This window comes from Pseudorca crassidens, chromosome 11 (assembly GCF_039906515.1).
Source record: "Pseudorca crassidens isolate mPseCra1 chromosome 11, mPseCra1.hap1, whole genome shotgun sequence".
Classification (NCBI taxonomy): Eukaryota; Metazoa; Chordata; class Mammalia; order Artiodactyla; family Delphinidae; genus Pseudorca; species Pseudorca crassidens.
The window spans coordinates 102787819-102813357 of NC_090306.1; the positions used below are offsets into that span (position 1 = coordinate 102787819).

Here is a 25539-nt window from a genome sequence, read left to right on the forward strand (position 1 = left end):
CCCGTCTCCTGTGGGTTAGAAGGTTCTAGAGCAGAGGCAGTGCGGCATATTCTTCCAGGTGCTATGCTGATGGGGAGTAACTCGGGGGTGGTCACGTGGCCCCCCAAGGCTCAGAAGCCCCTTGTGCTGAGGGGCAGAGCTGCAGGGCCAGCCCTGGGTCAAGTCACCCAGGACGGAGCTCCTGCCCCCAGGAAGGTCACACAAGGGAGGGGCTTGAAGTGGGTGACGGGCACCTGGGCTCCAGAATGTGCAGGGCCTGCGGCCACAGTGAGGACAGGGCTTCCTTCTGGACAGGAGGGGAGGCCTGGAGAGGGTTTTGAGCAAAGGATCTCTCTGGCTGGTGTGAGGTACAGATGGGAGGGGACAGGAGAGGACCAGGTGGGCTGTGGAGGTTTGGACGAGAAGGGGGTCCAGATGCCCTTGGTTCTCTAGCGGGTCGAGATGGACCATTCTCGAGCACTGAGTGGTCGCCCTCCTGCACAGCCAGGCTCTGCCACCTGGGGCCGAGGGAGGAGGATGGGAGTCCGGGAACGGACACCACGCTTGGGACTTGCCCCGGGTCTGCGCAGGGGCTGCCGCCTGCCGGGGGGACCAGCCTCAAGCCTGGCACTGTGGCCCTGCCAGCCTGGGGCAGGGGCACGCGGTGGGCTGGGCCCTACAGCCGGCTGAGTGTGACCCTGCGTCAGGGTGACCGAGAGCTGCGCCCACCGCTCCCCCCAACCCCGGCTCAGCGGTGCCCAGTCCTTCGGCGGCACAGATGCCCACTCTGCGGTGGGGGCCGGTGAGGGGCGGGGGGCTGGATCTGGGCTGTGACCCGGGAAGTGGGCAAGCCATGTGGGGAGGAGGACACAGCTCCGTAGGGACTGAGGGTCCCGGCCCCGCCCTGCCCTGGGGCACTCAGCGTCCTCCCTCCAGGCAGAGCTGGAGCCCCTCCCATTCCCCCTCCTCCTGTTTCTGGGCACCCCCCTGGCTCCCTCCTAGCCAAGGGCCCACCCAGCAGGGCGCGTCCCCAGGGTGGGGCGTGGGCTGGAGCAGACATGCAGGCACTTCCCACCCCCGCCAAGGGGCTTCCAAGACCGTCTCCGTGATCCAGATGAAGAGGTAGGCCCTGTAGGCTGGAGGTGGAGGGCTGGGCGGCTGCTCCAGCGGGGCTGGCCCAGGGAGGTGTTGCCCTGACCCAGCCGGGAGGCTGACCACAGCCCGGCAGGTGCTTTCCACGTCGTGCTGGGCAGAGGGGACCGGACGGGACAGCAGTGCCCCTGGGGACACCGAGCCCAGCATGGAAGCCGGGGCTGAGACACCACCTCTGTTCTGCCAGCTCCCAGGGCAGTGTGGAGCCTCCCTGGACTCAGGTTTCCCGGGACCCCCTGCCCTGGGTCTGGGGCTCTTGCGCGGAACCGAGGGCTGAGCTGTGGCCCCGTCTGGGGAGCCGCCACAGTGGGAGGAGGGGCGGGTGGAGGCAGTCGGCATGGACACAGGCCAGCAGAGCGGAGGCCGCCCTTCTGGCCTCTGGACGGCTCTTCGCGTCCTGCCAGCCCGACGCCAGGCCTCCAGCCACTGGAGGCGGGAGGAGGGAGCACAAGCCTGCCGCTGCCCCTGGGTCACCAGGCCTCACCTGGGCTGCGCCCGTGGCAGCCTCCGGGCCGCAGTACCACCTTCTCTCTGGGGGCACAGCTGACCGACTCTGGGAGGCCTCTGGGCAATGCCTAGCTGTTGGCCAGGGCACACCACTGGGCCTCTCCCAGACTCCAGGGCTGCACTTCCAGGTGGGGAGTGCAGAGGGGCTGGGGTCGGGGTCAAGCCCCGGGGCCTGTCTTCTGCCCACATTCCTGGGCTCCAGCTGCCTTGGTTGCCCATTTCCCCAGAAGCCTTCGCAAGCCCCGGACCTCCCTGCACCCCCAGTGTCTACAGGGAGGGAGCCTGGAGTGAGGCTACAGCCGCGATGTGAGGGAGCGCTTACTCTTACAGCTGGGATGGGGGAGGCTTGGATGTTTCTGTGGCCTGGACGGCATTCAGATGTTCTGTGTTCACGTCCGTGTTTCTGTCTCGATCCCGCGGGTCCTGGAGTGGCCTTGGCTAGGTTGGTGTGGAGTGCAATTATTTATGTCCACGGGAGGCCACCCAGGCCCAGCGGACGCACCTGCTCCCTTCAGCGGGGGGCTACTCTCCTCACATGTGTCCCCCCCTTAAGCAGCACTTCTGGCTTGAGATGGTGGTATTCTATCACGTTCATGACCAGGCGCTCTTGACAGGTGAATGTTAGCAGGGGGACAGGGGAGGGAGCAGAACCTGAGAGTGGCCTTTGGGGGTGGGGCGTTCATGGGTGGTTTTCCTCTTTTTTTCTCCCAGGCTTGACCTAAGCGTGGCCCCAACCTCTGGAGCTGTGTGGCCAGCACTGGGGCAAGGACTCCAAGAGAGGCCTGGGAAGGGGGAGCCCTGCGGGCTGAGGAGTGTGTGGGAGCCCCTCCCACTGTCTTCTCTTTGCTCCTGCTGATTCTCCCCAAAGGTAGCCCCAGGTGGGTGGAAGTGAGGCAGTGCAGGCAGCTAGAACCCTGGAAGAAACCCATCTTTTTGCATAGAGGAACCAAGAAAAGGGATGCCAGGAGTAACAGCGTGTGAGGCAAATCCCAGAGAGGAGACAGCGCTGGCGGAGTGGACCCCTCGCTTTCCATATATACTGACAGGCACTGGCTCACCCTGAGTTGGAACAGACCCAAAGCAGCATATGAAAGGCTCTGAGGGCAGAACGGACATAAACCAGCCCAAGTCCTAGACTAACTGAGTGGCAGGTGTACAGAGTGGACCCAAGGCAGCACAGCAAAGTCACAGCCACAGAAGGAGACAGAACTTGTGGTCTGAACCTAATGGGGTTGACCGCCTTCTAAAACAAACAACTGACATCTGCCAGCACATTTTAACAGGACCCTGAGGCTCATGACGTAACATTCAAAAATGTCAATCAAGGATTCAGTTTGAAATTAGCTAACACACAAGGAACCAGGAAACACAGAGAGAAAAGAAAACAGATGTGCGGCCCCAAGATGACCCAGATGCCAAATTACTAGAGAATTTAAAGCTCCTGTTATCATCATGCTCTGTGAGGTAAACACGAAATTCACGGAAAACTCGAAGTCTTCAGTAGAGAAATAAAATTAATAAAAAGGAACCAAATGGAAATTTTAGAACTTAAAATTACAGTATTAAAAAAAAAAAAATCACTGGACAGGCTCAACAGCAGAATGGAGATGATAGAGGAAAGAATCAGTCAACCTGAAAGTTGATCACTAGAAATGATCTAACCTGAAGAACAGAGAGAAAAAAAGAGTGAAAACAGATGAACAAAGCTTCAGGAACCAGTTGTGTTCACTGGCGTCCCAGAAGGACAGGAGAGATTGGTGCAGGAAAAAATTTTGAAGTGCAAGGCGCAAGAGTCTGGATGAGCAGGAAATGGATAGAAGGTTCCGGAATGGCTCCTGCTCCCCCGGGCTTGTCGGCATCCTGTACATGGTTCCTTTTCCAGGGCTGCCTTAGGAAGGGGCGGCAACAGGGATGCAGGAGTGGGGGGAAAACCAGACAGCAAAAGTACAAGTTCAAAAAAATCTTAATTTATTGTAGACTCTTTCCTCATTTGTGTTGCAATTCCAGTGTTCTGAACATTAATAAATACACATTTGTTTAAAAAAACCTCCAGTGTCTATCTCTCATAAAGTCTTAAGTCACAAAAATAGGTTTACATTTTTCCTGTCTTAATAAAACTGACAGTTGTTTTTTTGGTTAACAGTTCTGATCAAATGAAAAAACTAAATACATCTCAAGGGACAAAGTCCAGTTGCAGAAGACTATGGGACAATACGAAAGTGAAGTGTTCAGACTAAAAAATATTTCCACTTTTTTTTTTTACTTAGAAAATGTCTCCTCAATGGTAAACATTTGAAGGTACTATTCTTTTGTATCTTGAAAAGGCCACTCCCCTGCTAAGGCACATTTATAATTCATTCAAGTGTGAGGGCTTTGGGTTCTCATTTCATTTCTGTATGAAGCCTGTGGTCTTAGACCTGAGTATCAGGTATGTTTTCCTCTCAGCCACTAACAATACTCGCATTTTCATCAAAATAATACAGTATGGACATCTTTGCACTTTACTTGATTTTCATCATATTTTATGGTTTCTCGTGTTTGGAGGCAGCTGTGCTGACCGTTTATTTGGGCATCCGACTGAGGAACAAAAGAAACACTGAAATAAGACGTGTCTGAGTAATTCTGGGCCCCGTTCCACAGCCCCTCAGGCCACGCTGTGCCGACTGCCCACAGAGGGAGTCACAGCCGGTCCTTGGTGTGAGTTTCCAAAAAACAGCTTGGTAACTATTGAACAGTGTGCTGAGGCTTTGTCCCTTCTCACAATTGGCCATTTGAAGCAAAATGAAGTAATTGGTCAGACTCTGGGGGTGAGACCCCCGCCTGCCTGGAGCTCCTCGGACTCTAAAAGAGCTAGAAAATTGGCAGGAAGGAATGTGACATCCTGGAAGACCTCATACCTCCGTCTGAATCAGGAACGTGTGAACATTTTACAGTCCCGCCGAGAACAGGAGCAGAGGAACAAAGGAATTCCCCACCTGCAGTACCGCTGACCGGGAAGGGGGCCAGGGAGGCCCCGCGGGGCTCAGAGTGGGGCCCACCCCAGCGAAGGGGGCAAGGGATGACCAGTGTGTCGGTCGCGGCCGCGTGCACCTGCATCCCACACTCACTCAGCAGAGCTCCTGGTCCAGCCCCAGAAGGCCCTGTCTCGGAGCCACACCCGTCCAGGCAGATGGGAGCTGGGGGCAGGCATCGCAAATGCAAGTGTGCTGCACATCCAGGCGGCCCCGTGTGATGCCCACGGACTCCTGCCTCTGGGCTGGAAGCAGAACCGGAACCTCTGTCCAGCAGCGCTCCCTACACGCTACCCGCCTCTGCTTTGCTGGGACACCAGTGCTGGATGCGTGCCAGACTCCAGGCTGGCTGTGCAATCTGCCTGACGCCAGAAGGAGGGAGAGATCGTCCCACGGATCTCCCAGTGTGGACAGAGTCAGTACAGATGCGAAATATACAGAGGTTTTGCCCTTTCAAAGTTCCATACAAATATACCGCAGTATCTGCACCTTTGCAACGAAGGAAAGCGAGCTGCTTCAAGACAAGGGCTGCCTTTGCAGAGGGCTGCGGAGCTGCTGGCCCCGGGCCTGCACTGCAGGGAGCTGCCTGCGGCCCTGAGTCCTGGCCAGCCGGCCCGGCGGCTCCTCTCAAGGCCAGCTCTCCTGCTGGGCCCTGTCCCGGCCAGGCCAGCGCACGGTTTTGGCTCTGTCTGCAGTCCGAGGGTTGAGCTGTGCCGGCCCGGGAGTCCACGCCTCCCGTGCCTGTGGCCTTTGGCACTTGTCACGGGTCTAAGGGGCCCTGAGCCTCCGGGGCAGCTCAGCACTTTGTGTCTGGACCTTCAGTCATGCCAGTCACGGGGCTACCACTGCAGCCCCATGGGGCCCCCGCCACCAGGGCCTGCTTCACTGACAGGGCAGGGAACCCCCCTGGGCTCCAAGGTCCAGGAGCACAACGACACAGCACAGAGGCCTGGGCGGAGGTGATGGGCTTGTCTTCACGGTTTCCTGATGGTTCAAAGTGAAGTTTCGTTACTGCCTCTGCGCGTGGGAAGAAGCCGTCAGGCAGGCGGAGGGTCAGCGAGGACGGCCCCTGCCCCCCGTGAAGCCAGCAGCTGGGCTGGGTCCGAGGTTGTGCAGGGGCAGACCCCCACTCGGGGGGCATGGGGCAGAACCCCCCACTCAGGGGACGGGGTGCCCGGAGGCTCCACGGAGGGCAAGCTCATGCGTGGACACAGCGACACTGGCAGGCAGGGGAGGGGACAATCAACCTGTACCCCCGACGGCCAGGGCCACCCGGAGACCCAGGCCCATCTGAGCGTCCTCCCCAGGGCTGGCCTCGGACGGCGCCCAGAGCACCAAGGCTAGCAAGCCGAGTCAGTCTCTAAGTTTTAGGAAGGTTGTTCTAGAAGACCTGGCTCCCATTCTCCCCACCTCCCGGGGACGTCTGGAGCGGGATCCCAGCTCCGCGACTCTGCGGCCAGGCGCCCCCACCCCCACCCCGCCCCAGCCTCAGTCTCCTTAACCACAAAATGGGGCAGTAATGACCCTGGGCCAAGGAAACTGCTCATAAAACGTTTGGTCCCACATGGTCTCAAGTCCTAGAGCTTCAGGGCTGGACGGGACACAGGGCCTTGACAGGCGTCTGCTGCACCTCCGGCCTCCTGATCCCAAGCAGGGGCCCTCTCCCGGGTGGAAGCCCACCGCAGCCCCCGGGCCTCTGCCTGGGCACGCCTCTGTGCTCGGGGCCTGTCCTCCAGACGGGGGACCACGGGGAGGTTGGCTGGGGGCCATCCCCGCCGTCCCTCCCGCCACGGCCCAGGCTACTCACTCAGAGCCGGAGCCATGGGCCTGGGCGCTCCCGGCCCGCACGTTCATGGCCACCCCGTTGAGGTGCTCGCGCCCTGGCTCCCGGTGCAGCGTCTTGGCGGGGATGGCGCCGTCGGGGGCGCGGACACCGTCGCTGGAGGCCAGGGAGGACGGCCGCGAGGACGCGGGGCTCTGCTCCCGCTCAGCCAGCTTCTCTCGCAGCCGCGACTTCAGCATTTTCTCCGTCAGTGGCGGCGGGTAGGTGACTTTGTTTTTCAAGATGCCTGGGGGTGGGGTTGGGGGGGGTCGGGGGGATCGAGAAGGTCACGATCAGGCTGCCTCTGCTGGATGCAGTGGGCTCGGGGAGGGACTGTCATGCAGAGCTGAGCTCTCGGCCACTCCTCTCTCCCTCGGGTCTCACCCCTGCCCCGCCGGGCACCACCCCCGTGCCCCACGGACCCCACCCCCGAACCCCGTGCCTGGGCCTGCCTCCCCCAGGACCAGGGACTTCCCAGCCCCCAGCTCCAGGGACAGTGGGCCCTCGGCACCTTTTCTCTGCTCGGGGAGCTGGCTGGGCGGTGCGGCCGCGGGCCTGGGGCCCCCACTCTCCCGGGCCGGGATGCGCTCGCTGCAGTGGTTGCCCTGCTCGTCCAGGTGCAGCTCCACGCTGACCTTGGTCTCCACCTTCAGGCGGGGCTGCTCGCCCGGTCCCTCACTGTCGCTCCCGGCCAGGCTCTCATCAGGCCAGCCGGCTGGGACGTGGTTGGCCACAGAATCCACTGAGGCACAAGACAGACCCTCAACATGCAGGGCGGCTGCCTGCTCGGCTCAGCGGGGGCGTGTCCCGAGCGGCGCTGACCCACGGTCCCCGACCCGCAGGCCTGGCAGGGCCGCGCCATCCAGGTGGGGACACCGAGGCTGAGAGGGAAGGTCCTGGGGTGGGATCCCAGCCTCAAGCCCCCCCCCCCATCCCCACACCCGGGAGCGTCGTGCTCCCTGCAGCAGTGGGGTTAGGAGTCCTGGCTGTGAGGGTCCCACAGAGACCCCTGAGACGTCACCTGTGCTCGCGGACGGTGAGCTGGGGGCTGTCCTTCCTGCCGCCGCAGCCCCGTCCCAGGGGCAGGCGGCCACGGCTGAGGGCCCCTCTGCAGCCAGCGGGCTCACTCACCTTTGGGGGTGCTGTGCACGGGGCCCTGGGCCGGGTCCCATCTGTCCTCAGCCGCGACCCCGTCGTCCTCGCTGTCGGAGGAGCGTGAGGAAGCGTAAGAGCTGCTCTGCTCATCCAGGGACAGCTCGCTGTCCGAGTCCGAGTCGTGGCCTGCAGGGCAGGCGGGAGGGACAGGGCTCAGGCGGGGGGCGGGGTGCTTCCTGCAGACTGGAGCCACCTGGGCCCGGGCACGGGAGGGCACTGGGTGCCCGCTGACCCTCCCAGTGTGCGGTGGCCACCTCTTCAAGGCTGTACGTTCTCTGGTGACCGAGGGGCCCACGGGGCAGCCGAGAGCCAGCAGGAAGCTCTCGCCATGACCCCCGGGAGGGAGACGCGCAGGCTGACGGGAGACCGCGCCCCAGGGGACACGTACCATGGGGCTTCTTGGTGCTCCTGGGTACAAAGGACGCGTCTGGCTCCCCGTGGCCGCCCCGCGCTGGCCCAGAGGACACGCTGAGCTTCTGGCCCCCTTTGTCCCTGGAGAGAGTAGAGGTGGGTGGGCTCAGCATTGTTGCTCTGGGGGATGCATGACCGGCCCCCCGCCATCAACCAGCGCCTTCTGCGTGTGCCAGGGCAGCCACACTGGGCTCTGGAAGGTTCTCTGCCACGAGACTCCCGGAGCACAAGGATAAACACACGTGGACTCAAACAGCAGGGCGCATAGCTCGGGGCGGAGGCGGCAAAGCCCACGTTTGCTCGGAGAGCTTCCCCCCCACGGCCACAGCAGGGGCGCCGGCCCGGCCTGACCTGATGGTGCTGTCCAGCGAGGCGGTGGACTCGCCCAGGGCCGTGCGGAACACGTCGGGCTCCTCGCCGTACGTGTTGTTGCAGTTGAGGGAGCGCTGGGGGAAGGGGGCTGGTTATCGTCTGAGCAGAGGCCACCAGGGCGCAGAGGGTGGCTCGGTCCCCACCACAAGCCCCCGTGCAGCACCCTGACCGTGCCCCTGCCGGGAACAGGGCACAGCGGCCCGGTGGCAGCTCCCACCGGCCCTGCTTCTAGACAGGATCCCCGCCGGCCATGGCGGGGGAAGAGGCTGTGAGCTGGACAGACCCCACCCCGTCGACTCGGCTCGCTCCCGGGGCTGCAGGGAAGGCTGGATGCCACACTCCGGTGACAGATCTGTGATGCCCCCTTTTGTGGGGGACGTGAGACCAAGGGGCTGTGTCTGATGCTGGTCCAGGCCCTGGCATCCCCGGGAGCCTCCTACCGTCAGCAGGGTGGCCCTCGTGGTGGCTGAGTCGTCGGGGTACGGCTTCTTCCCAGCGAGCACACCCTTCAGGTGTTTCCGGACCTCTCTGTTGAACACGCAGTGGAGCAAGAGGACGGCGAGGCCCTGCAGAGGAGGGGGCAGGTCAGCGCCGGGCTTGGCCCCCATAGAGAAGCCAGGGCCCTGCCGCTGCCTCACCGCCCACCTGCCTGCCCGGAGGATGCACGGAGCATAGCTCAGCCACGTGGAGCTGACGGTGCCCAGGGCCGCCGCGGCTGCAGATGCCCACCATGGCCCACGCCCGGCCTCCCTGCCCCGGGGGCTTCCAATTTCTCCAGGTCGGGGGCCTGGTCAGGGCAGCCCGCACGCCCGGTGCCTAGAGGACCCCTTCCCAGGCCCCAGCCCCCGGGCCCTCTGGATCCCCAATGTTGCATCATTAATCAGGGTCCACGGTGTGGACAGTAAGTGGCCAGCATCCTCCTGGGGACACAGTGGGATTTACCCTGGCCGGGGAGGGGGTGAGCAGAGGACTGCGTCCCGACAGACACACAGGAGCCCATGGAATGGGGGTCCCTGGGAGGGCTCGGGGCAGAGCTGCCTTTGGGGCAACAGGCGCCTTTTTTTCGGTGGCAGGACCACGAGGCTTCACCATAACCCCTAACAAACTGCACCGACACCGGAAGGACAGCCACGGTGCAGCCCCGTGTGTCCAGAGAGCGAGAACACAGCCCGGACGCCAGGCCAAGGATCTCCCCGGGGACCCTCTCGGGGCCACTCGGGGTTGGGGCATTTCAGACAGGTGACCCCTGGGCCCCGCCAGATCGTTCTGACAGCCACCCACCTGTAAGCAGCTGAAGACGGCAAAGAGGTAGCGGAAGGTGAGCGCGTCGCTGTTCACGGCCAGCAGCCCCAGAAGCCAGGTGGCGCTGATGAGCAGCAGCAGGAAGAAGGCCGTCCTCACGAGGGAACTGCGGGGGCGGGACAGGGGCATGGCTGCAGCGTCCATCCCCCACCCTCTTTCCTTCCCACACCCTTTCGAAGCATCTACCATGAGGCAGCCCCTGGCTCACACAGGGGAAAAGACAGCTTAGTGGGGAGCAGTTAAAAAGCAAACAGGTAAATAGGAAACTAGGAGCCAAGGCTGGTACACGGGCTGCACCCACAGCGACTCCGGGAAGCCTGGTGCACGGCCCGGAAGGTACGTGGACCTGGAGGAGGTGCGTGGCGAGAAGGTGTCAGGCCCGCCGTGCAGGCTCCTAGCAAGGGCTTCCTGCTCTCTGCCTCGGTCTCCCCAGCCGAAGGGGAACGGACGGTGACGTGCATCCCTGGTGGGGTCGTGGGGTGCTGGAGGGAACTGCGTGTGCTAACGTGAGGCAAGGGCTGGGAAAGGTAGGTCTGGGGCGGGGAGGAAGCGGACGACGGTGGAGCAGGCTGGACCCCGACTCCGCGTCCCCTGCCCGCGGTCTCTGCTCCTCCGTGGCCTTTTCAGACTCTGCTCTCCTGTGGGCCGGGTGGACCGGCACCTTCTGCGGCCCCTCAGCCCCTCCTCACACATCCTCCCTTCCCTGGACCCCCAGCTCGGGCCCGGTGGACACCCTTGTCCTCCCCTCCCCTGACCCTCTCGTGGCTTGAGCTCTCCCGAAGCTGCCCTGCCTGCCTCCCGCAAGGCTTTTCTGTGGGTCCCCTGCTCTCTCCCAACCTGAAAACATGGGAGGCCCCCTCTCTGTTGGGCCCCATCCTCCTGCGCTGCACCCTCTCGCTGGGCGAGCTCCTCCACTCCTGTGGTGTCGGCATCACTGTCACCACCAACCCAGAAAGTTCCATCCCCCACCCCCACCCTGTCTGACTCCAGGGAGTGTCCAGGCGCCCTGGCACCTCCCCGCACCCGGCTGTCACCATCCCCCTCCTCCTGCTGGTCCAGGCGAGGACACCCAGGCATCACTGCTACCCCCTCTCCCCTCAGTGACTCCACCACAAACCCCGTGGGTCCTACATCCTAAACATCTCTCCCTCCCTGGTTCAGGCTGCCACCCCGGCCGGCCACCTGCCCCAGTCCCCCTGTGGTCAGCCTCCCTCGCTTTCCTCCACGATGTCCAGCTCTCCCCCGAGAGATCCAGACTCCGCTCGGCACAGCCCAGACACGTCCAGACACGGCTGGCCTCTCCCCACTGCGGCCTGTTGATTCCCCACTGACGTGGCTGCCATGACGCCCTGGACGGGCCCGGTGACGGGCACTTTCATGGGGACAGGCAGGGGTCTCGGGTGGGGCTGGCCCCACGTCAGGTCCCACCCACTGACCGGGTTAGGCAACAACTTACACGACCCGTTTTCTCTCATAATAATGGCGCTTCCTTTGGCAGGAGACCTTTGCAGACAGGACAAAAATGACTGTGTTGACCTGAAAACAAACCAAACAGAGAAACCCGAAGTCCAGTGGCCGCTCCATTGTACTGTCACTAGAGACCTTCAAAAGCCAAAGGCTTCTGAGGGTCTTCAGCCCACATCTCGGGAGGTGCCTCTGGGACGAGGCCTCAGAGCCCAGGAGCCTGCTGGAGGTGGACGCGGACCTGGACCAGATCCCAGCACCCACGGGTCTGAGGACAAGGCTTTATCACCGTGAGGTCAGCCCTTCCTGTCCGCCCAGATGCTCAGCGGAGCTGGTAACCCATCGGCCCCAAACACCCTTCAAGCCAGCGTACCCAAGGGGCACCCGGCCTCCCACGACCCTGATAATCAGGGGTTCTGAGAAGCCCCCGGCACTCACGACGATCACGGTTCCGACGGGCCCCGCAAAGCTCCAGATCAGGGTGTCACGAAGGGACAGCCAGCAGAAGTCCGGGTTTCCGTAGCCCTGGGGGTCCAGGCCCACCGCAAGTCCTGGACAACAGGGAGGAGAAGAGTGAGGGCCACCCCGATGGGGGGGTGGCCACAACAGGGTGTTCCCAGACCCCAGGCAGGACCCGGGGCCCCCGGCATGGCGCTCAGAGGGAAGGGCGGGGAACCCGAGATAAACAGCCGGGAAATGACAAAGGCCCAGGTCCCCTCCCAGCAAAGGCCAGTCACAGGCCCACCATGGCCACGACCTGCTCGCGGATTCACCCCAGAGGTGGGGAGCCCACCTGGGCCAGGGCTGCTGACGGAGGTGGGAGAGAGACAGAAGACGGAGGTGATGGGACCCGCCAGGACCAGCCACGAAGCACGATGGGGATGCCCTGATTGCTGGGCCACGTGGAAGCCAGGACATGGCCATGGACCACAGGTGCAAGGACCTGAGGGCAGGCACGTGCCACACACGCCACACTCATGTGCGTGCACAGAGCACACACGCCACACACACACATATACGCACATGCACACACCCCAGGAAGGGTCACCACTCCAAGGTGCTAGGCAAATGAGGAGTTTCCTATGTTATCTAAGCCACAGCCATGGTTTCTAACCATGTCACAAGCTAGAGCAGGACTTGCCCTTACAGAACCGTCAAGGTGAAGTCTGGAGTGGCTTCTCCAACACAGACCTTGCTTAGGACAAAGAAGCAGCCCACTCCGCGCCGTGGCCTCCCCGGACCTGGCCTGGACTGTTCCACAGGCCACACTCCCTTGCTTAAGCCCTAAAGGGTCAAGTCTCCCCACCGACTGCTCAAAACCCTACAATGGCTTCCCACTGCCCTCAGGAGACGGACACGGGTATTTCCGCAGCCTTCTAGGCCCTTTGTGGCGTGGCCACAGCCACACTCCAGACCGCGTGGCACCCCCCACTCGGCCCCAGCCCAGCCTCAGGTCAGTCCCCAACCAGCCTTCCTCCACTCCGGTCTTGCACATGCGGAGCCCTGAAGGCACACCCCCCAGCACAGCAGCCTGGTTCCTGCGAGCCCTCCAGTGTAAAGAGTGCTTCCTCCAGGAAGCCTTCCTGGCCTGCCCCCCACCCCACCCTCAGATGAGAGCAGGTCTCATCCTCCCCCGTCCCCTGGCTCTGAGCCCACCCCTCAGTGCAGGGTCTGTGGATGAGCCTAGAGTCACGTTCACCATCACTTAATGCCCGTCTTCCCTGGACGGACGACTCCCGGAAGGCACAGGCTTTGCCGTTCTCACTCACTGCTCTGATCCCGGGCCTAGAACGGAGCCCCGCACAGAAGAGGCCCGCCCTGAATGAACGAATGAAGGAGTGTGCGAATGCTCCCGCGTTCTTGGGCAACTGAGACTTGGTGGGGGTTAAGGAAAGCACATGGGGAGCTGGCCTCAGGCCCCCATCCCCCGTGCCCCCCGGATCCCAAAGGCCCGGCTGGGTCAGGCCCCACATCTGAGACAAGGGCTGTCCCCATGCAGGGTCCCATGGACACGCTCTGCTCCATCCAGCCGCGTCGGGAGGGGCTGCCTGAGGTGACCACACAGGTGGAGATGGAACAGGGTACAGTACAGACCAGGAACCACACTCTGAGTTTACTGGGGCACAGAAAAGCACACAGCAAACTTAACTTTTCCTTTTGTAAAATAAACAAATTGGCAAATGATCCTGACCTGACTTCCTCGTTTCTCTTCATAGAATTTGATGTAAATAAAATCCGATGTTCTGGTTTCTGAGATTAACTTGCTAATTAAAAAAAAAACCCAAATAACAATAGAGGCTCTGGGCAGACTGAAGATGAAATTAAAGATGAGTGCCCTGAGTGTCCAAGCACGACCAGGTCCTTGCTTCAGGGATTTAGTAGATGGGCACTGGGGGGACCCCCGAAACCAGCTGCTCCCAGCCCTCATTCTTCCTGGTCTTTGGGGCTCAGGAACCACCTGAATTAGCACCTTTCTCACAAGCTGACCAGAAACAGCATGGAAACACGCGACGTAGTGTGTCTGCTGTGTTCAGTCTTTGGGTCAAGAGGAGGTGGCTGCCGGTGAGGGCGGCTCCCACTGCCCCCCCTCAGCAGCCCTGGATGGAGGTGACAACGGTCATTCAGGGTCCCTTGGAGCCCAGGGAGAGGAGTCACAACGGGACAGCCCGGTGCCCAGACTGGGTGGGAGCAGAGTGGCCTCAGGAGACCAGCTGGTGACGCTACCATGGAAACCAGGGTGGCTGCTGGGCAGAGCACTGGGGCGGCATCTGCCCCTTCTCCCACTGCCTCTGGCCTCGCACTTCGTGTCTGGATCCCTGGAACCCAGGGACTGCTGAGGAGAGAGGGTGCCGCTCTCCCTCTGTGAACGCAAGAGGGGATCTTTCCCCATAGGAAGCAAATCTGACCTTCTCATATTTAGTGAAAAGTGTGCTGAGAAGTGCTGCTGTCTGTTCATTCATTAACTCATTCTTTCATCCATCGATCCATCCACCCACCCAGCTACCCACCCATCCACCATCCGTCCGTTCATCCATCTACCATCCATCCATTTATCCTCCATCCAACCATCTACCTACCCACCCACCTGTCCACCCACCCATCCACCCATCTCTCCATCCATCCATCCACTCACCTATCCATCCACCCACCCATCTATCTACAAAGCGGGCATACAAGGGAGCGTTTGTCTGTTAGATGCCACAGGCAATCCCTGAACAGGCCTGGGCCCAGGTCTCAAGGAGCTCACACCTGACGGGAGACGCATCCCTCACTGATGATGACACTCGTGGGAGCAGATGTGGGTGCAGGTGCCCCTCCTCTGCCGAGTGCCCAGGAGGAGGCCAGAGAGCTCCGCCACCTGCACCCAGGGGCGCTGGTTTACCTGACGTGGCTTCCTGCATCAGCAGTGCCACGCGGGTCCCCCGAGTGGTGGTCGGTCCCCAGCCCAGGCCCCCTGGCGGGGCTGCTCTGCGCATCCTCACCTGTGACGATGGCTGGGATGCCCCAGCCCACGACGTAGTAGAACCTCATGGGCCCGGCGTCGATGTTGCGCACCTCGGTCAGCATGCGGTGGATGTGCAGGCTCTCCACGAAGGTCCAGGCGAAGGTGCTCATGTACACGTAGTGCAGGAGAATGGCGATCACCGTGCACAGGAACTGCGGGGAGAGGCAGCCGCTCAGCGAAGCCCGCCGGCCCGCGGGCCCTGCACCACGGACCGAGGGCCGGATGGCACGGAGATAGGGGCAGGGGATGCACCCAGTTGGGCCACTTTGCAAACGTGAGGGCACGCAGGTCTGAAAAAGGAAATCGAGTCAGTTGTTTTTCCCCATTTGATTCACCCAGGAGCGGCTGAGTGTCAACAGTCCCAAGCGTCTCAGGCTCCTGATGCGGAACGGAGGACACGGAGTGAGGCACCTGGGGGCCCTGGGGACCCCCCAACCTGGATCGGTGCCAGGGGTGAGCATAACCCAGGGCCGACAGGTTGGCCGAGCCTCTAGTGTTTTCATTAGAAGCTAGAAATTTGTATTTTCAGGTCACAGCTCCAAATTTTTAAATGTTGGCATTTCATTTAAAGTTAGAAAAAGAATATCATGGAGGCAGGCTGCTCAGGCTGTGGCCCCTGACCGTGACCGTGGCCTTCACCCACCACCCCAGCCCTCGTGCGGGTCTCCGAGGTCCAGCGGATGCAGCCAGCGGGAGGGAGGAGCCTCGGGCCTCGTGACCTCGCCCTCATATGAAAACAAGGTCATCGCACCTGCGCTGATTTAACGGAAGCTCTACCTTCCGCGGAAGAAAACAGGGATGAGAGCGTTTGTTCTGTTTCTGTCCCCGTGGGTCTGTGTGTCTGGCCAGTGGCTGAGTGCCAGGGAGTGAAAGTCAACCTCCACAGAGCAGTTGAGGGTCAGCTTCCCGGCCTCTGGGGGCCTTGGTGACCCAGCCCTGAGTCCCTGGACACCGAAGGTGGTGCGAGAACATGAGGAAGGCAGTGGTGGAGGGCTGGGGACACTGTGGGACCCTGGGCTTCCAGCCTGAGGCCGTCAGTGCAAATCCAGTCCCAAGTGCTCCGGGATGGAACTTCAAGGCCTCCACCTTGGCCCAGAGCAGCCTCACCGGGTCCTCCTGAGAGGGGCTGGCTGCCCGTCCAGGATTCCCAAGGTCCACCTGCTGGGAGATGCGGGCAGGCTCCCCTCCAGGTCCCAGGAAGCTGGACTGGCAGGGGAGGAGAGAGAGGACATGGGGAGGGGGAGGAGAAAGCCCCTGGCCACGCCCACGGCGGGGCCGCACCCTGAAACATCCTGTCCAATCCTGGCTGCTATCGTGGCAGCCCGACCTCCCGGGCTCTCAGTGCCTGAGCCGACACCCACACCCCGACAGACAGGAGCGTAGGAGACAGAGGGCCAGCGCCTGACTCGTGCAGAGGCCTCCGCTCAGTCCCAGGGCAGCGCACCCGCGGGAGCGCCCCAGAGCCCAGGCTTGCTGGGAACACAAGTGCCACCTGCGGCTAAGACCACCTTGACGGGCCGAGTTCTCTCCAGAAACAAAGCCCCGGAGATGCAGGAGGGAACCATGTTAGCATTAATATTTGCCCAATACAGCACAAAGCAGGAACTCAAGCAGACATGCCCTCTGCCTCAGATGCTGGACAGGAAACGGGGGTCCGCACTTAGCAACGGGCAAAGCGGTCAGCCTGGCCGCGGAGGGGGAGCCTGGGGCTGGGGTACCCCACGCCAAGCCCCAGCCGCCCCTGTGCAAAGCACCGTTGGCTCAGCAGAAGGAAGAAGGGTGAGGAGGCTGGCGTGTTGCCTTAAATAATGTGAAAAGTAAACCCACAAAACCACCTTTGGAAAAAAAAAAAAAAAAAGTGTCAGAAATTGACATTCTAAAATGTAATGGGGCCGTACATGCAGGGACTTCGGCACCGAAGGTACCACCTTTTCCAGAAACAGAACAAACACTAATGCACAATAAATCATTTCAACCTGCCAGTGATCTGGGAGATGAAAAACCTCACCCAGAGATGGGACTGTGAGTTTACAGAACACCCATCAAACCCAGGCGCGGTGCCAAAGCCCCAGAATTATGTGCACGGCATTCCTCCTCCCTCTCTTCCTGCTCACCAGCGCATGGAGGCTGCAGAGCTCTCCTTGGAGGCGGCGATGAGTCAGTGCTTGAAACCAGTGAGGGACTGCCTCTGCACATTTGTCACGCGGCGTTTAGTTGCAAGGAGTGGCCTGTCACCGGCTCTCCGTCCCTCTGTTCAGACCACTCAGAGGCACCTTGAAGGGTTCTGCACTGAGTCACACAGCCCCTACCCCCCAGGACATGCAGGCAGGGGAGGGGCGCTGAGCCCGGCGGGTGCAGAGGGGCGGCCCAGCCTCTCCAGCGCCCCGCCTGCCCTGGGAGCCCGACACTCGCTCACGGTCCGTCCCCCTGGCCAGGCCCGGGGCTCCCCGTGTCCACGCTGCTGAGCCGCCAAGGTCATCACGCAAACCTCTCAAGGTTGTCTGCCTGGATGCCCCGCCTCTCTCCCCAGCGCCAGCCTCCGGAGGGGCCCCCTGCCTGCACTAACTGAGGAGGGAGAGCTCCAGGCTGCAAGGGGCCCTGGCCGGCGAGCCAGAAATGCCATCCGGGTCTCTACTCCACGTGTCCCTCTCCGGCTGTCCATTCCCACAGACACGCGTCCTCTTCACGTGCGGGCGGCCTCCCCAGCTCAGCTCTGCACTCGCCTCAGCCCGCAGGGGATGGGTGTGTCCAGCCTCACCCAGACCTGCCACTCTTGTCTGCTTCCACCTCTCCTGGCGGCCCCCCTCCTGGAGACTCGTAGCTTCACGCCCCCCTCCTTCCCCTCCCTCCGCACCCACCTGGTCCCGACTCCTGTCCTTCTCCTCCTGCCGCTGTCCTGGCCTCGCTCCACCCACCAGACCTAGGAAGACGCCATCCTGGCTGCCTCTCTGACCTCCGATCTCTGCCCTTCCGACCCATCTTCCCTGTCACCAGGGCCCTCTTCCTAAAATGCAGACCCGGTCACGGCTCCCCATGGAACAACGCTGCCTGCAAAACACAGATGGCGCCGCTCGGCCAGCCCGTCAAGCTCTGGATGACCAGACCCCCGACCTGTCCCCTTCCGATCCTGGCCCCTCCCGCTGGACGGTGAATGGACGGTCCTGCTCAGCCCTTCTCTGGCCAGGCACAGCTCCCCCACCAGCCACCGGGGGGCCATTCTGGCACCTGACACCCCTGTACCACCATCCGAGTCTGTGTCTGGAGTATCTCCGTGGGCAGAGATGAGAGCGCCTCTAGGGTCTGGGTCTGTGGTAGATTTAATACAGTGACGATCAATGGTCCTCACTGCGTGAGGAATGAAGAAATGTCAGCTCTGTTAACAGCATGCGGCAGCTGGAACAGTCCACCGAGAAAGGAAGGGCACAACCCTCACCGTGGAGAGATCGGCATTAGGTGGGAGTAGTAACCTGGGAACTTCCTGGAGTCACTACATATGCACATGTGATGTGGTCAGCTGGCCTCACGTCTGCCCAGGGCCATCAGGGTCACCATCTAGCGATGAACAATGAACTCACACGCACACAGTGAAGTGTCTGCCCTGGGCCAGGTCACTCAATCTTGCTGGCCCCGGGTTCCTCACCTGTGAGCAGGGATGCTGCCACCTCCCGGGGCCCCAGGGATGTTTCAACAAGCCAGAGGGTGCATGTAAAGCCTTGGGCACAGAGCCTATGCTGCCCTCACCCCCATCAACGTGCTGTGACCCTTGTAGTCTGAAAACCCCTTTTGTAAAAATGAAAAACCACTTGCAACCAGCCGGGGACCAAGCCACAAACCTCCCTCCTTCCTCTTGCTTTTCTCTCCCCAGTGATCTTGGCCGTGCCGCCGTCTCCCCCTCCAGGGCCGATCCCTGTCCCACCCCCCCGGGGACCTCGCCCCAGCCACCAGCCACCCCTTCTCCCTCCTCCCCCTGGAATCACTCGGGCTCAGGTCTCTCCCATCCTACAGACGCCTCCCGCTTAACCCTAACCCCGCCCCAGCCCCGCTCTGGCTTCAACCAGGGCCTCATCCTCTCCTCCTTCAAAGCCAAACTACCAGCCTCTGCCGGGGTCTCTGCTGCAGTCGTTTCCAGCCACTCCTTCGTAAGTTACATTTTAAACACATGGTGGCTGGTGGGCAGGAACAACTGATGATATACATCGATCTCCTCTGATAGCCACGCACCTCGCTAAACTCTTTCATTATTTCTTGTAATGCGTCTGTAGATTGGTTAGGATTTTTTCTGTGAGGTCATCGTATCAGCTATATAATCTAATCACCTAACGATAACTTCCAGAAGCCTATATAACACCCCACGAGCCCACGTGATACCCCAGGAGCCCACGTGCCCTGGGATGGCTTGAGCAAGACACTCCGTATGTAACCCCGTCCTCTCCTCCACGAGTCTCGAGCTCCCTTCTCGCGTCAACCCTGCCGACCCGCCGCCACCAACACGTCCCTGAGTTCTGGGCCTGTCCTGGACTTCTCTCTCCCCCCCTGGGGAAACACCCGGGCTTTCACAGAAAACGTGGCCATGACTCCCCAGCAAGTGCAGGCCTGGGAGACGCTGCGCGACAGGGGCAGCTCCAGGCTCAAGTGACAGCTCCCAGGACTCTTGGGTTTCACAAATGTAATTTCTGATGAAATCACTAGCGCCTGGGCCAGGAAAGTAAGAGTTGAGGCGTACGGAGCCCCCGGCTCCCGAGGATGCCCTTGGAGGGAGAGTCCCACCAGGCACAAAGCAGTGAGCCCACAGGCTCGGCCTGGGTTCCCAACTTCCCACCCGCTGGACGGAACCAGCAACAGACACTCCGCCCGGACGACTCCTCCGGCCTCGGTGGAAGGTCGGACAGCGTGCGCTCCCACGGGGCCCCACGGGCGGCCGTGGAGGGAGGGGAGGGGCCGGGGCCTCACCGGGTTTTCTGTCTGGGCGATCCCGATGACGAAGACCAGCTGGGAGAAGAAGAGCGCCCCGATGAGGTTCTTGTGGATGCCGTGCAGGTTGGAGCGGAGCGTCTGCACCAGCGCCAGGAGCACGAAGGCCGCCAGCAGGGCGGCCAGCGACAAGGACACGGCGGCGTAGGTGACGATCTTCAGGGGCAGGACCTCCCCGTGCTGCGGGCGGGTTGGTTAGAGGCGGGAGAACACGTAAGGGCCACGGCTCGGATGGAGCTTTTGCACAATCAAGACACATTCACATATTATCACTGCGGGCAGGAACCAGCGTGACCACAATGTGGCTCTCGGGGGCGTGCAAAGACCGCGAGCAAAAACCAAATGAACGGCTTCGGGCGACAAAGTTCTGGGGAGGCCGGCGGTGACGGCTGCAAACACCGTGGACGCACACGATGCCCCTGACCTGCACACTGAAACACGGCCGAGACGGTGACTTTTCTGTTACGTGTATTTTGCCACAAGAAAAAAAAACTGAAAAACAAAAAACCTCACGCCTAACTCCTGCTGTCCGGCAGGTGTGGGGCCTGTCCGCCCAAATTCTGAGCTGAGAGACCTTCAAACAGAGCCTCAGCTCACACAAAAGGCAGAGATGCCACAGCTGCAGGAAACCACAGTTGTCTCCTGTGCTTTTTTTTGCAAAATAGGACACTCGCCCAGGACCTGGCACCCGACGGAGGTTCAGCATTTGGGGAGCAGGCAGCTCCGGTTCTCTGGTAACTTCCAGAAAGCACCGTTCTGAACTTGCACAGAGCTGTGAGCCGGGGCTGCCCGGGGAACTCGGGGAGCCAGGCCTGAGTGGGATGGGTGGGGGGACTGAGTGCTCAGGGATCTCAGAGAGGCTGGGAGCTGCAGCCGCACTTACTCCCCGAGCTGGGGCGCTATTTAGAGCCTCTGGTTTTGAGGCCCCTGGGGCGTGGGAGCCCTGATTCCTGCTCTGGTTTAATTTCTTCTACCTGAACTTCTGCTTCCTTTGCCCGCGAGTCCCCTCCTGGTGCTGCCCAGCTTCCTGGCCATGAGAGGACCCCCAAATCCGCCCCTCCACTGACAAAGAGCACTAATAATTAACCCCCTTCAGGCTGGGACCTGGAGCCCCTGCCCATGGGAGCTTTCTGTCTTGGGCTCCCAGCACACTCTCTGCTCTTGTCACCCTAACACCCAGCAGCAGCAACTAGTGGCTGACTCACCCTCCCAAGAATGTGACAGAAACTTGGGCCACTGCATACCGGGAAGTCCTGGGAGGGACAACGGTGTGGCCGCCCGGGACACATCCCAGCCTGAAAACAGGGTGAGGTCTCCCAGGCCTCGGTGTGGCTCCTGACATCAGGACACAACGCTGCCAGGCTGACCCTGCCCTGCTTGGGCCCCCCTGCCTCCCTGGAGGCCCACAGAGGCCACCGAAAACACTGGAGGCTAAACACGAGCTGTCCCACTGCCGCTCGGGGCTCCTGACCGAGCCTCCTTTGTCCTTTGGGGCCAGTGCGTGCAGCCCTTAAGAGAGACACTCCCTTTGTTCCCGCCAGCCGTCTCTTTTCTTCCTTAAAATTCAAAGCGCAGCAGAAACAGCATCACCTAACAGACTGCTGAGAACCCTGTTTTGAAGTGAGGTGTGCATTCCAGGGGTTTCCTCTCTGAGGTTCTGGACTGCCAGAACCGTTTCTAATGTACAACCTGGGCTCTTTGAAAACTCTTCTAAGGGGGTTCTGTTGCGGAAATCCTAACAGATTCTGCCCAGTCCTCCTGGAGCACAGTTTTTAATTGTGGCTTCAGTTTGTTCAAAGCCCTTAGCAGGAAAGACGCAGCTCACAGAAGAGCGGGCTTGGGGGCCAGGACACACTTGCCAGCTGGGCAGGGGTTGCCCTGGGGGCGGTGCCCACCTCACGCCGGGAGACGTCCATGAGCACGGCCGAGCTAGTCGCGTGGCTGCACTGGCAGGTGACGTGGGTCCGGTTTCGGGACAGCAGCTCACAGCCCTTGGCCGACCACCCTCCGGTCCCACCGATGCTGCAGAGAAAAGCAGGGTGAATGGGTCTCTGGGGCCCTCCTGCCCCCACTGGAGCCCAAGCAACATCTTCGCTGTGCCCCAGCCAAGTGCCACTGTCATCGCCGTGAGGACCACAGCCCCGGCGGCCCCTGGGACCGTGTGAACCCTCTCCCTTCCCTTTCCAGGCCGGTGGGGGCCTCTGATGAGCACCCTCTGCCGTTCACGTTCACGCGTCGTTCAGCAGTAAAACTGCAGCGGGATGTCGCAGGCCCCTTTGCCGGAGACATTAGTCAGCTGTTAAAATAGCCACTGTGTGCTCTGGTCTCCTTTTGAGGCTCGATGATTTAAGAAGAAACATCTCACACCCGTTTTATACTTTCATCTTCATATTTGCACAACGTTTTACGGCAACTGCCTGGAAGCAGGGCCCCATCACGACCCCGTGTTACTGATGGGAAGCCCCAAGGGACAGGCTGCTACAGGTGTGTCTCGGCCTCAGACACAGCCCTGCCCTCCCTGACCCTGGGAGAGCCAAGTAGCTTCTCTGGCCCCCAGTGTACTCATCTGTAAAATGGGACGTGGAGGCTAACACACGTTTGCCCAGAACTTTAAGGTCTGGGATGGCAGATGCAGCGCAAAGCAGAGGATAATTAGAGCCCCGGCTGCCTAATTGCTGGGGTTCAATCAACCGACCATGCGAGACAGCCGAGCCCAACGCGTGCCAGGCAGACCTCAACCCGGCCTCGTCGTGAAAGTGGACCCTGCATTCTCTTTTGTAAGCCAAGCGTCTATTGCCCTCCAGGCGCTAGGCGGGTCACTCATTAACTGGAATTTGGAAACTACAGAAGGAGGGAGAGAGTGGCGCGTGGTGCCTGCTGATCCAAACCTGCTTCCCAGCGCGGGCGCCCAGCAGAGCCCCCGCGGCAGAGACCCGACCCACCTAGTGGGACTGCAGTCTGGGGGAACGCTTGGGCTGCATGGAGTGAGCACAAAACTCCGTCCTGGCTGCAAGCGTCAGGGGCGGGGAGGGGAGGCAGACGGACGCTGCTGATGTGAGCGGGGCCTCTGGGGGGTCAAACCAGCCCCAGCAGCTGCCACGTGGGCCTCCAGGGCGGGACGGCTGAGGCCAGGGACCTTCCCCTGGTACAGGGGCCCCCCTACACACATCAGGGATTTTCTGCTGCCGGTGGGAGGACCCTGGGCCCAGTCTGAGTCCCGCCCCCGTGTGTGTCCAGAACCCCGGCCTTTTCTGGTGCTGGATGGGGTGCTTGTTGGCCGGAGTCCCGCAGGCGAGGGGCCCCGTCTCCATGCTGGCCTTCTCGAGGGATCTCCATGTGTGCCTGTGCATGTGTGTGCACGTGTGTGTGACCCTATGTGTGAACATCGTGCACGCCTGTGCTTCCAGATGTGTCTGTGTGCATTCGTGTACACACGTGTGCGTGGTCATAGCTGGGGGCGTGTGCACACGTGTATGTTTGTGTTTCCAGGTGTGCATGTATGTACATGCCTGTGCACATGTGTGTAACTGTGGGCTTATGGGGGACTCGGACACCCCCAGGAGGGGCTGGAAGGGAAGCAATGGGCCACAGAAAAGCTCCTAAGGCGCTCTGCCAACGGAGCGTTGGGGACCTGTGCGCAGGCACACCTGGCCTCAGCAAAGCCCCCCAAGGAAATGCAGCGTTCCAGGGCAGGGAGGGGCATCACCCGTACGTGATGGAGTGATTCCAGAACACGCAGACCGGCTTGGTGCGCTCCTCGGTCTCCAGGAGGGTGTACTCCACCAGGACGGGCCTCTCCAGGGGGCTGGGCAGCGGGGCCCCCTCGCTGTACACCACCACGCTCACCACGGGTGTGTTGATGACGGGCCGGTTAGGCAGCCTGCAGGGGAGAAGCCAGGGCACAGGCACAAACCTGTGTGCAGCCCTGATGGGGACACAGCGCGGAGGTCTCTCCAGGAGGGACAGAATCAGGCGCACGAGCTCGGAGCCGCGGCCTCAGCCCTTGGGAAGGCGTGGCTAAGGGAGGGGTGGTGAGGCCTTGGTAAAGGTTTAATCACCAACGGGCAAGCACAGGGTCACCTCTGGGACAAAGGCAGACTTCGGAAGTTTAAAATGAAGATAAGGTATGTACGTGAAGACGTCAAGGCCCCACTGTGGAGAACAGCAAATCCCTGGAACGCTGGGAATGCCCAGTGGAAGGAAGCTGGTGCCGTGGTGACGGCTCAGAGAGGCCTCTCATCCAGCCACTGGGAAGGATGCACATGGAGGCCACAGAGCCAGGCAGGAGCTGGAAGTGATTCTGAGGTTGAAAAGTGAAGCCTCTGTGCTCCGCCTCTACTCAGGCCTCGAAGCCCTTCGGTGGCATTGGCTGCTTCCGCCGGTATTTACTGAGCTGCCCTAGGTACTGGGGCCGCCAACGGCCGGTGGCAGGCAGGTGTGCGGGGACGGGTGCCCCGAGCAGGAATTACACTGCTGAGCCTGGGGTGTGTGCTGGGGAGGGGCGTTCCCGGCAGAAACACTAGGCAGACCCCGAACCTCTGTCCCAGGGGGATCACAGGGCAGTGGTCTCTGGCCATGGGCCGGGGTCACTGCGTAGTGTGCTTGTACAGATGTTCCGGTGGTTGAGATTCTGACTTATGGAAGCCTCGGAACCCTCTGGAAACTGCCCCTCCCTCCCCGAGCTCCTGGAGCCAGGCTCACCTGAGGCTGCGGCGGTCTGGGTCGTAGCGCTCGGGCAGGAGCTGCCCCAGGGTCCGGTAGATGATGACCAGGGCGATGGCGAACTGGCCAGGCTCCTCGGGGTGTCTCTTCCGCCTCTTGAATGGGGCCTCCATCTCGGCGCTGGGCTGCGGGCGTGCCGTCTGGGGGGCGGCCCTGCGACCAGCCGGCCTCACCGTGGGGCCCTCTGTAACGTAAGCACAGCGTGAGGAAGGGGGCTGGACGCCTGTGTTCCCACCAAATCGCCTTCTGCTTGAGCTGCTGCTTCCTGAAATCAGTAGATGTTCCACGGGAAACAGTAGGAGGTTTCTCAAAAGATCAGACACAGAACCACCACAGGACCCTGCAACTCCACTTCCGGGTGTGCACCCCAAAAAGCTGAAAGCAGGGACTCGACAGATGCTTGCACACCCACGCTCACAGCAAGCGCGATTCACAACAGCCAGAAGGTGTAAGCAGCGCAAGTGTCCATCAACGGATGTTGGATAAGCAACACGCGGTCCCACCCGTATAAGGAGACGTCGTTTAGGCTTAGAAAGGAAGGAGGTTCTGGCACAGGCTACAACGTGGATGAACTTTGAGGACACGACGCTCAGTGAGAGAAGCTGGTCAAATAATGTAGATTCCACTTATGTGGGGAACCTGGAGACTGACTTTGTAGAAAGCAGCCACAGTCACCCACATTTTCCACAGTCCACAAAGTGCCCCGGCTGTGCCTGGTCCAGGAGTTGTCTCCGGAAACATCCACCGCCCAGTACGCACTGCGCAGAGCACAGGCTCCAGAGGGGCGGGCAGTGGAGCCCTGAGGGTCGGGTTCTGGGAGGGGCGACACGTCTGGGGGAGGGGAGGACAGGAGCAGAGCAGGGGGTGGGGGCTAGAGGTGCAGTGGGGGAGGGTCTCCCCTCTGCCCCCGTGATGGGGACGCCACACACCTTTCAGGCCCTTCTGACCCTGCTCAGGGCCGTGCTGGTCAGTGGCTGGTTAACAGCACCAACTAGCCACACTCAGGCTGATTAACAATGCTGGTTAGCCACACTCAGCCTGGTTAACAGCACCAGTTAGCCACACTCAGCCTGGTTAACAATACTGGTTAGCCACACTCAGCCTGGTTAACAATACCGGCTAGCCACACTCAGTCTGGTTAACAGCACCAGTTAGCCACACTCAGC

The 25539-nt window shown here is 61.2% G+C and overlaps 1 protein-coding gene across 4 annotated transcripts in view; it reads right to left on the reverse strand.

Annotated features, from left to right (window-relative positions):
• Nucleotides 1–4074: 4074 nt before the first annotated feature.
• The window catches only part of CELSR1 (cadherin EGF LAG seven-pass G-type receptor 1), a 148072-nt gene continuing 126607 nt past the window's right edge, over nucleotides 4075–25539 (reverse strand). Inside the window, exons 21-35 of one of the 4 annotated variants that reach the window (XM_067698403.1) lie at nucleotides 24353–24557; nucleotides 23364–23531; nucleotides 21547–21673; nucleotides 19631–19831; nucleotides 14658–14832; nucleotides 11614–11726; nucleotides 11168–11247; nucleotides 9691–9817; nucleotides 8850–8975; nucleotides 8389–8483; nucleotides 8015–8118; nucleotides 7603–7752; nucleotides 6983–7213; nucleotides 6457–6718; nucleotides 4075–4215 (exon numbers count right to left, since the gene is read on the reverse strand). In XM_067698403.1, the coding sequence (XP_067554504.1) occupies nucleotides 4200–4215; nucleotides 6457–6718; nucleotides 6983–7213; nucleotides 7603–7752; nucleotides 8015–8118; nucleotides 8389–8483; nucleotides 8850–8975; nucleotides 9691–9817; nucleotides 11168–11247; nucleotides 11614–11726; nucleotides 14658–14832; nucleotides 19631–19831; nucleotides 21547–21673; nucleotides 23364–23531; nucleotides 24353–24557 (2180 nt within the window). In that variant the 3' untranslated portion in view covers nucleotides 4075–4199. Of the gene's footprint in view, nucleotides 4216–5511; nucleotides 5667–6456; nucleotides 6719–6982; nucleotides 7214–7602; nucleotides 7753–8014; nucleotides 8119–8388; nucleotides 8484–8849; nucleotides 8976–9690; nucleotides 9818–11167; nucleotides 11248–11613; nucleotides 11727–14657; nucleotides 14833–19630; nucleotides 19832–21546; nucleotides 21674–23363; nucleotides 23532–24352; nucleotides 24558–25539 lie in introns of those variants that run through there. The other 3 variants (XM_067698404.1, XM_067698401.1, XM_067698405.1) reach the window with 3 other exon arrangements.